General features: G+C 28.7%; 1 protein-coding gene across 2 annotated transcripts in view; it reads right to left on the bottom strand.

Moving 5' to 3' along the window:
* LOC111691248 (serine protease filzig) overlaps nt 1-9,798 on the bottom strand; it is a 29,717-nt gene extending 19,919 nt beyond the window's left edge. For both annotated transcript variants that reach the window (XM_046954240.1, XM_046954241.1), the window contains exon 1: nt 9,126-9,798. In XM_046954240.1, the coding sequence (XP_046810196.1) occupies nt 9,126-9,297 (172 nt within the window). In that variant the 5' untranslated portion in view covers nt 9,298-9,798. The remainder of the gene's footprint in view (nt 1-9,125) is intronic.
* Between the last annotated feature and the right edge of the window lie 211 nt (nt 9,799-10,009).

The raw sequence follows: 10,009 nt of genomic DNA, 5'->3' as shown, positions 1-10,009 counted from the left end.
AGTTCAGTTCTAGTTCAGTTCTAGTTCAGTTCTAGTTCAGTTCTAGTTCAGTTCTAGTTCAGTTCTAGTTCAGTTCTAGTTCAGTTCTAGTTCAGTACTAGTTCAGCTTTCGTTCAGTTCTACTTCAGTTCTACTATAGTCTAGTCCATAGTTTAATAGTTTGCCTCGGTTAAGTATCAAGTCTAGCTGTCTTTATATTTTAGTCTTTGTTTTGTCCTAGTCTTAGGCACTATCTATATTATGCTCGATTTGTTAATTTGTAAATAATATTCCAATAGGCCCTCCTTTTATACTTCTTTGTGTTTTAAGTTTACTCTCCATGTAACTCTCTTTTCCCTTTTCTTGCCTCCCTTTTGTTTGTTTTCAAATTTTAACACTTTGGTTAAATTATTATTATTAAAAGAAAAAGGTTAATCACGATTTGACCCCTTTTCTATTACCTTTTCGGGTAAGTATTGTGAAATGCGTGTGCAAACCATAAATAGAACCATTTTGTTTGTGAAAATTAAATAACTTTTACTTTCGTTTTAAAATTTTTTTTTAGTTTAACCACAAACCTTTTTTTCCAATATTATTTACATTAAATCACACATTAAGTTAAAAACTGTCGCATAATTTTGAATTGAGAGACATATAAAAATTATGTAATCGTTACCAAATTTAGGAGGAGATTATAATTATCTATTAATAAGAAATAAATAAATAAAAAACAAATTGAAATGAATTTCGAAATGTCAATAGAAAAGAAAGTGTTGAATAATTTATTCAAAATCAATATTTGCACAAAATATTAGGTGACTAACATGCAAATACACATACACACACACATAAACAAAATTTCATACATTTGTATTTAAGTTTGGTGTTGTCTTAAAACATTTAAATCATACTGTTGTAATAATGATACCTAATACCTACCGGGTAGTGGTAAATGTTATTAACTGATTAATTTTTAAAAAAATATGTAAATTAAAGATTTTCCGTTGTTTGTAGTTATAGCTTTTGCCATTATTGTTGCTGTTGCTGCTGCTGCTGCTGTTACTCTAAACTTGAAATAGTTGACTAAATGCCAGAAAAATGGTAACAACCATGAATTCACACAATATAAAAATATCTTCTTTGTCTGTATATGTTAATATCTGTGTGTGTAGCATATGAATATGTAAATTATTTGGTTTATATGATAAAATAAACTACTGCCAGAAATTCAAGTTTATTGTTGTAGAATTTCTTTCTTTCTTTGGCTGCTTCTTTGTATGTTTGTCAGTCAGTATGACACAAATATGAAAATTGTGTTGTAAAATTTAAGAAAAAAATTTTTATATGAAATAAAATATGTATAAAAAAACTATCAAGCCTGATTTGTGAAACTACCTTTAAAAAAACCATTTGCATGCTTGCCTGAATTTTTATAAAAAAATATTTAGATTTAAACAAGAAGTAAAAGAAAAACTTGAAAATATAATCTTAATAACTATTAGTATTTTTCAGGTTACTACAAGAAGACTAGTTTTTTTGTTGGTTTTTCTTTAACAAATTATTTAAACTTATTTAGTTTTACAAGATTTTGATCTTTAAATTAAAATTAATTAGAAATTTTATTAGTTTTTATTTTTAGATATTAACAATTAAGTTTAAACATAAACAATTATATAGTTTTTTTCAAGACCTACATTTGTCAATAGACTAAACCATAGACTAGTCAATAGTTGGTTAGGCTGGTTAGTTGACTAGTATATTGACTAGTCCATAGACTAGACAATAGTCTAGTTCATAGATTAGGCAATACTATTAAATTAACTAGAGAGACTAGGAAAATGAAAAGTCCATAGACTAGTCAACGGACAACTTCATAGACTAGTCAACAGACAGGTCCATAAACTAGTCAACACCATAGAATAGTCAACAGAGCAGTCAAAAAACAAGTCCATAGAATAGTCAACAGACAAGTCTATAGACTAGGCAACTGAAAAGTCCATAGACTAGTCAACAGACTAGTAAATAGACTAGTCAACGGACAAGTCCATAGACTAGTCAACAGACAACTCCATAGACTAGTCAACAGACAAGTCTATAGAGAATTTTAAAGACTTGTACAGTAGTCAACAGACAAGTTCATAGAGTACTCAAGTGACACGTCCATAGGATATTTAACAGACAAGTCCATAGACTAGTCAACGGACAAGTCCATAGACTAGTCAACAGACAACTCTTTAGACTAGTCAACAGACAACTCTTTAGACTAGTCAACAGACAACAGAGAATGGACAACAGACAAGTCTATAGTGAAGTCCATAGAGTAGTCAACAGACAAGTCCATAAGTCAACTGACACGTCCATAGGATATTAAACAGACAAGTCCATAGACTAGTCAACGGACAACTCCATAGACTAGTCAACGGACAAGTCAATAGACAAGACCTTAGAACAGTCAACAGACAAGCCTATAGAGAAGTCCAAAGACTAGTCAACAGACAAGTATTTAGACTAGTCAACAGACAAGTCCATATGCTAGTCAACAGACTAGTCCATAGACTAGTTAACAAACAAGTACATAGACTAGTCAACAGACAAGTCGGTAGAGTAGTTAACAGACAAGTTCAAAGATTAGTCAACAGACAAGTCCATAGACTAGTTAACTGACAAGTTCAATGATCAGTTAACAGACAAGTCCATAAAATATACATACATACATACATAGACTAGTTCATAGATTAGTTCATAGATTAGTCACCAGATAAGTCCAAAGATTAGTCAAAAATCAAATCCGTAGACTAGTAGACAACTGGTCGATGGACCATATAATAATAGACTACTGTATAGATTAGTCCATAAACTAGACACTATAGTAGTAAATAGATAAGATCATAGACTAGGCAATAGTTTAGTCCACAGATTATGGACAAATCCATGGACTACACTATTGCCTAGTCTATGATCTAGTCTATTTACTATCACTCCAGTGTCCATAGACTAGTAAATATTCTTGTCCATATATTAATCAACAGTCCAATCCATAGTCAATAGATTAGTAAATAGAGTAAACTTGTTATAGATTTGTCAACAGATTAGTCCATAGACTAATCCATAAACCACTCCATAGATTAATCCATAGACTAGTCTTGTCCTTTGACCTGTAAATTGGCTAGACTATAGACTAGTCAGTAGACTTGGTCATAGACTGGACAATAGGTCACTCCATACACCACTAACCTTTGGCAAGTTTAATGAATAATAAGGATCTTCGAGTTGAGAAACAGTAAAACCCTTTAACAATCATAATAATTGATTCCAAATTTATCATACAATTAGAACTACAGGTGGTATGAGTAATATACTTGTTTAATAATAGATTTGCAAAATTTATATATTTAATAAGTTTTCAAAAATACCACAATTTTTAAAATGCTTTATAAACATTTAAAATCTAATAAATTTCTCTGCAATAAAATAAACGAAATACTTTCATTTACAACAAACATTAAGTGTTAATTGCAAACAATTGATTTTGTTTATAAATTTTTGTATTTAATAAAATTGAATAAAAACGTTTTGGAATGTTTTCAAATCAGCTAATTGTGAGTGTGTGTGTGTGTAAAGCAGCAAACATAGTAAGAGTTTTTTTTCTTAAACTAAAAATAATTATTGTTATTTTTATTTTTATAATTTATTTAGCAAAATTTTCACTTTAACAATATTGCAAACAGAAATAGAACTTAATTGCTTTCGGTTGTGGTGGAATGAGTATTAAAAAGTTAAAGAAAAAAAGAAGACATCATTTGTTTAAATTGTTTAATTGTAACACAATTATAATTACAATACAAAAGACAACAATGTATGTATGTTGATGATGATGACAATCATAATGTTGATGATAATGATAAACTATTAACACTATAATAAATGAAAACAAGTTCAGATATAAAATACAACGACCATGCCAAAGACTTGTTTTGTTATTATTATTATTACATTTTCACATTTTGCACATTATTTATACAGACATTTAAGAATTATTATTATTTTTTATTATTGTTGCTTATTATTATTACTATTTGTTATGATTTTGTATTTTTTTTATTTTATACTCTACACCAAAAACTTGAAAGTATATTATTTTTGTTATGCTGTTTAAAATATACCGATAAAATGGTTAAAGTCCTTTTTAAGCATAAGTACTTTGAGTCCATAAAAAATTCTAATGCAGGACAACAAAGGCCAATCTTCCTCCGAGTATTACTTTGGACATAATTGGCCGAGTATGACTCTGGGAATGATCATAATACATTTTGATGATGAGTACATAATATTCGTCATTCTTTCTTATCTTCTCTAGAAACGAGCACTGTCATTCATTCATTTATTTGTTTATTCATTGAGCCCCACTTGTTCAAAGTTTCTTCAAACATTTTAATGTGTCATTTTAAAGTGGTTGTTGTGCGTAAAAACAGCTTTTTATATAAAAAAGTGTACTTTTCTCAATCATTTGTTGGTTTTTTTGTTGTTATATTATAACAGTATCACTATTATAAATCACCTAGAATAGTAGTAGGTAAGTTTTTTTTTCTAAAAAAAATCTGATTCAGTGGTTAATTGAAAGCGTTAAAAAGAAGTTAATCTAGCATTAAATGGTCTAAATTGTGCAAAACAAAGCAGAACAAAAAAAAAAAAAAAAGTGGCAAAATGTCATCAAATAGTTTTATTATTATTTGAATAGTTGTTGTTCTTTTTTAATTCAAGTAGTCCAGATACAAATAACAAGTAGTTTTGTTTCTAAAATATTAGTTTAGCTTTTTTTGTTTGAGAGAGTGTGAGTGTTTTTGTTAGTTTTCTTTTGCAGTTTCTTGTTAAGTCGTCTATCATATCCGTATCCGTTGTTTTTTTGTTTTTTATTATCAATTTGTCGTTGATTTTATGAGTGTATTACCTGTTGTCATGACTTGCACTTGTCATAATATATTTATTAGGAATTGACAGCGTTTTAGTACTCTACACTAACTTTACAAGACTAGTTAATAGTTTAGCCAATTGACTGTCAGTATTCTAGTCGCTAGGCTATGTGATAGTTTAGCCAACAGAATAGCCAATAGTCCAGTCAATCGATTGCCAATGGACTTGTCAATAGTGTAGTAAATTGTCTAGTAACTAGTCTAGTCAATAGACTAGTCAGTAATCTAGTTATTAGTCAAGACAATAGTCTAGTATATATACTAATTTATAGTCTTGCCAATAATCTATTCCATTGTCTAGTCAATAGACTATTCAATAGTCTCTTCAATAGAGCAGTCAAAAGTGTAGTCAATAGTCTAGTCATTTGACTAAACAATAGCCTTTCAACTAGGGTTCTATAAATCGACTTTCGAATAATAGAACAATCGACTTTTTGTCGAAAAAGGTCGAAAAGTCGAAGCCGACTATTTTGTCCCAAAAAAGTCGAAAAGTCGTCTTTCTTAATAAAAGTCGAAAAGTCTACTTTTTTAATGAAAGTTGAAAAGTCTGAAAGTCGAAGAAAGTCGAAAAGTCTGAAAGTCGAAAAAAGTCGAAAACTCGAATATTGTAGAAACAAGTCAAAAATAGTCGAATATTCTAAAAAAAGTGGAAAAAAGTCAAAAACTCTAAAATAGTCGGAAAAAACTCCAAAAAAGTAAAAAAAGTAGTCGGGAAGAAGTTGAAAATAGTCAAAAAGTTAAAAATTCGAAAAGTCGAAAAAAGTCGAAAAGTCGACTATTTATAAAATACTTATAGTCGAAAAGTAGAAAAATCGACTATTAATTAAATGAAAAAAAGTCGAAAAATCGACTTTTCGTTTCAACTATAGAACCCTACTTTCAACAGTCTAGTCAACAGCCAAAAATTAATAGTCTAGTTAATTAACCAGTCAATAGTCTATTTTAAAGCCCATTCAATAGTCTAGTCAATAGACTATAGGCTAGTCAATATACTAGTCAATAGTCTGGTCAATAGATTTAACAATAGAAAATAATTTAATCAATAGACTACATAATAGCGTAGTCAATAGTCAATTAATGGACTAGTCAACAGTAGAGTTAATAGACTGCAACACACTTATCAATAGTCTAGTCAACAGATAAAAAAAAACTAGTTAATCGACTAGTTAATAGCCTAGCCAATAGTCTAGTGAAAATGCTAGCTAATAGACTAGTCAATAAAAAATTGTGTAGATTGGTCAACAGTACAGTCAATGAACTAGTCTACTAGTCAATAGACTTATCAATAGTGTATACAATTGACTACACAATAGTCTAGTCAATAAACTGTCAATAGTCTAGCAAACAAAATAGTAAATAGTATAGTCAAAAGTCTAGGTAATGAACTGTCAATAAACTAATCACTAGTTTAGTCAATAGACTAACCAATTATCTACATAATCAATAGAGTAGTCAATGGACTAATCAGTGAACTAGTCAATAGTCTATTCAATCAACTAGTCAACAGTTTAGTCCATATGCTAGTCAATAGACTAGCCTCTTAAATAATTCTAAAACAAGTATATGATGATCATTTTGATGACAACATGAGCCGTACTTGAATGAAGTACATATAACTTATGTTAAGAATGTCCGTATTATTAGTCTTCACAAAGACACTTTATAATTCTCATTTAGTTAATATTTTGAAAAAAATTTATCGTTTAAGCTTCCATTTTTTTCTAATAATAATATGACAAGGTCATTTGAAAATAGCAACAAAATCCAAGTTCACTTCCCAAAACGCATATAAACTAACGAAATTTCTATAACATTTCCATTTAATATAAAATCCATACTTTGCCTAAACTCTCTGCTTCCCATGGCTGTAATATAAAAAAACTCACTTTCTAAGGTTCATTAAATAAATACACATTCTATAGATTACTTGAACAAGAGCAGCGAACTAGTAAGTATTTATAAAAGATTTAGTAACTTCTTTTATGATTTATTTTTCTATTATTTCTATTATTATTCCATTTTCCAACAAAAGGAATTCCACTTTACAAGTTTTTGTCTAGAAGAAAAAACACGACGAAGTAGAAATAAAGTGTATCATGGCATATTTTAAATAATAAACTTTTTATAAAAAAAAAATTGGAAAAAAATATTGTAATAGAAATAGAAAAGATAGACCTACTTGTTACCAATTGCCAACAATTGTTTTTTATATGAAACACACTTACAAACGAACAAGTGTGAGTTGTTATTTTTTTTCCATTAAATTAAGTTGTATGTGTATTTTTATTATAACTTTGGCTTTGACTTTTCTTTAATGCTTTTGTACAACATGTAGCAGATTGTTAGTGGTAAGTTAGTAAAGTAGTAAGTGAGTATTGTGCAAATTGTTTATTTTTATTTTTGTTTTTTTTTTTTTTCATTTTTTGTTGGCACTGTTGTTGTCATTGTTGTCCTCATTGATGGCTTTTGTGTGTATGTTGGTTGAATTGATAGCAAATTGTGAACAAGCAGCAGTGAAAGCTTTTTTTTCACTATATACACTTACTATTTATATAGTATTAAGTGTATATAGATAGTTGTTTATATATAAAAATAATAAGATTTGATTTGCTTTAAGATTCGATCGCTTGGGGGCATGCGTAAATGTCCGAATATTGAAAACGGAAATTGAATGCAGAGACAGTGGTATAACAGGATTTTGAGATTCTTTTTTGATTTTGATTAACTCAGTATACTTGATTAAGCAAGCATCTATCGAGTACGAATCTTAACTCAAGTTGAGTACATAATTTTCGAAATAACGAAACTTTGAAACTAGAACTGAACTAGAACTGAACTTGAACTAGAACTGAACTGAACTGAACTAGAACTGAACTAGAACTGAACTAGAACTGAACTAGAACTGAACTAGAACTGAACTAGAATTGAACTAGAATTGAACTAGAATTGAACTAGAATTGAACTAGAACTGAACTAGAACTGAACTAGAACTGAACTAGAACTGAACTAGAACTGAACTAGAACTGAACTAGAACTGAACTAGAACTGAACTAGAACTGAACTAGAACTGAACTAGAACTGAACTTGGACTATAACACTTTTGAGTCAAAACATAAAAGTCCATTTTCTTTCTAAACAGAAGTTTTTTTTTTGTAAAATTGAGTCAAAACATAAAAGTCCATTTTCTTTCTAAAGAGCATTTAAATCTGTGATCACTTCTATTTTCCACCAAAATTCAATTTTTTGCTCAAAAAGTCCATTTTCTGGCTAAACGGAAGACCCTAGGGCAAAAAGGACTAAAATCTATGATCATTTCTATTTCCCACCAAAATTCAATTTTTGGGTAAAATTGAGTCAAAACATAAAAGTCCATTTTCTGGCTAAATGGAAAGCCCTAGGTCAAAAAGGATTAAAATCTATGATCATTTTTATTTCCCACCAAAATTCAATTTTTGGGTAAAATTGAGTCAAAACATAAAAGTCCATTTTATGGCTAAACGGAAGACCCTAGTGCAAAAAGGATTAAAATCTATGATCATTTTTATTTCCCACCAAAATTCAATTTTTGGGTAAAATTGAGTCAAAACATAAAATTCCATTTTCTGGCTAAATAGAAGGCCCTAGAGCAAAAAGGATTAAAATCTGTGATCACTTTTATTTTCCATCAAAATTCAATTTTGGGGTAAAATTGAGTCAAAACATAAAAATAAATGTTGTGGCTAATAAATTCTTTAAATGAAATGTTGATCGACTTTCATTGTGACCGGATATAAGTCAACAGATTTTTTTTTATTTTAGGATCTACAGCTGGTTTTAGTTTTCTACTGAATAAGTGTGAGGTCTGTAAATGATCAATGTTTTCACTATTCGATCGATGTTTTAGGTTTTTCACATAAATTTCTATTTTTTAAGGAAAATATGATTAATCATAGATGTTGGCTATTTAAGGATCTACAATCGCTTAAAGTGTTTCCTATATAATCCTTTCGCAAAAAAACTTTTAAAATTTTTTCCCAACAAAATTTTCTCACGCTTTATTATTATTTTTGTTTTAATTTCACCTTCCCTTTTTATTTTATTATTATTCGGCCTAAATTCAACTTAAAAAAAACAACAAGTTTTAGTGTAATATTACAGAGTACAACTGAGTAAATAGTTAGAGTATTAATTACTTACCACCATTAATGGTTTTAAATCCATGTGTTAGATTTATTAAAGCGGCAATTATAACTAAAGTGATTACAATAAGTTGACCCCATTGTATGGCAAATGTTGATCTTGATGTTGAGCTTGCAGTTGTGGTAGGCGATCGCTGATTTAGCGATCGTTTGTTTAAGCTTACAGTCATAATGTGATAAAAATGTTATGTAAAGTTTGTTTTGTTTTTGTTTTTCTTTTTTTATGATAATAAATAGTTTATAAATTTAGTTGTTGTCATTAATGAATGAATTTGCAAATGAACCGTTTTGTTCTAAACTGTTGTTTTATTGTTTGCGTTGTTTTTTGTGTTTGTTGCTGTTGTTGTTGATATGTTTAAAACGAAAGACTTAAGCAACAAACTTGTTTTTTTATTATTTGTGTTTTTTTTATTCTATGTTTCTATTTTATATTTATTTATTATTTTTTCTTTAACTTTATTTATTCTGCTTTTATGCTTTACGCACAATTATTGTTTTGCTGTTGTTGTTGTTGATGTCTTTGCTGCTGACTTCGTTGTTGCATTGCAATTTTAATGCTAGAGAAATTCTTTAACAAAAAAACATAATTAGTTTTATTTTCATCGTTTGCTAGTAGTTATTTGATTTGATTTGTTTTTTCTTCTATATTTTCTATTATTTTTCTTTCACAAACAATTTTCCCACTTTATTTTGTTTTATATTTTCTTATAAATATAGTTGCAAGTCGTTGTTGTTGTATATTTTTTTAAATTTTTATTTTTAGTTGTTACAAACAAATTCTGTTTTTTTTTCAGTCTTTGGCTTTAAAAAGAACACTCGCGTTTCAAAACATTATAATTTGTTATAGTTGTAGCTGTTGTTTTTTTTCGTTGCTTAATTAAA

The sequence above is a fragment of the Lucilia cuprina genome, chromosome 6 (genome assembly GCF_022045245.1).
Source record: "Lucilia cuprina isolate Lc7/37 chromosome 6, ASM2204524v1, whole genome shotgun sequence".
Lineage (NCBI taxonomy): Eukaryota > Metazoa > Arthropoda > Insecta > Diptera > Calliphoridae > Lucilia > Lucilia cuprina.
This window is presented reverse-complemented; position numbering and strand designations above follow the sequence as displayed.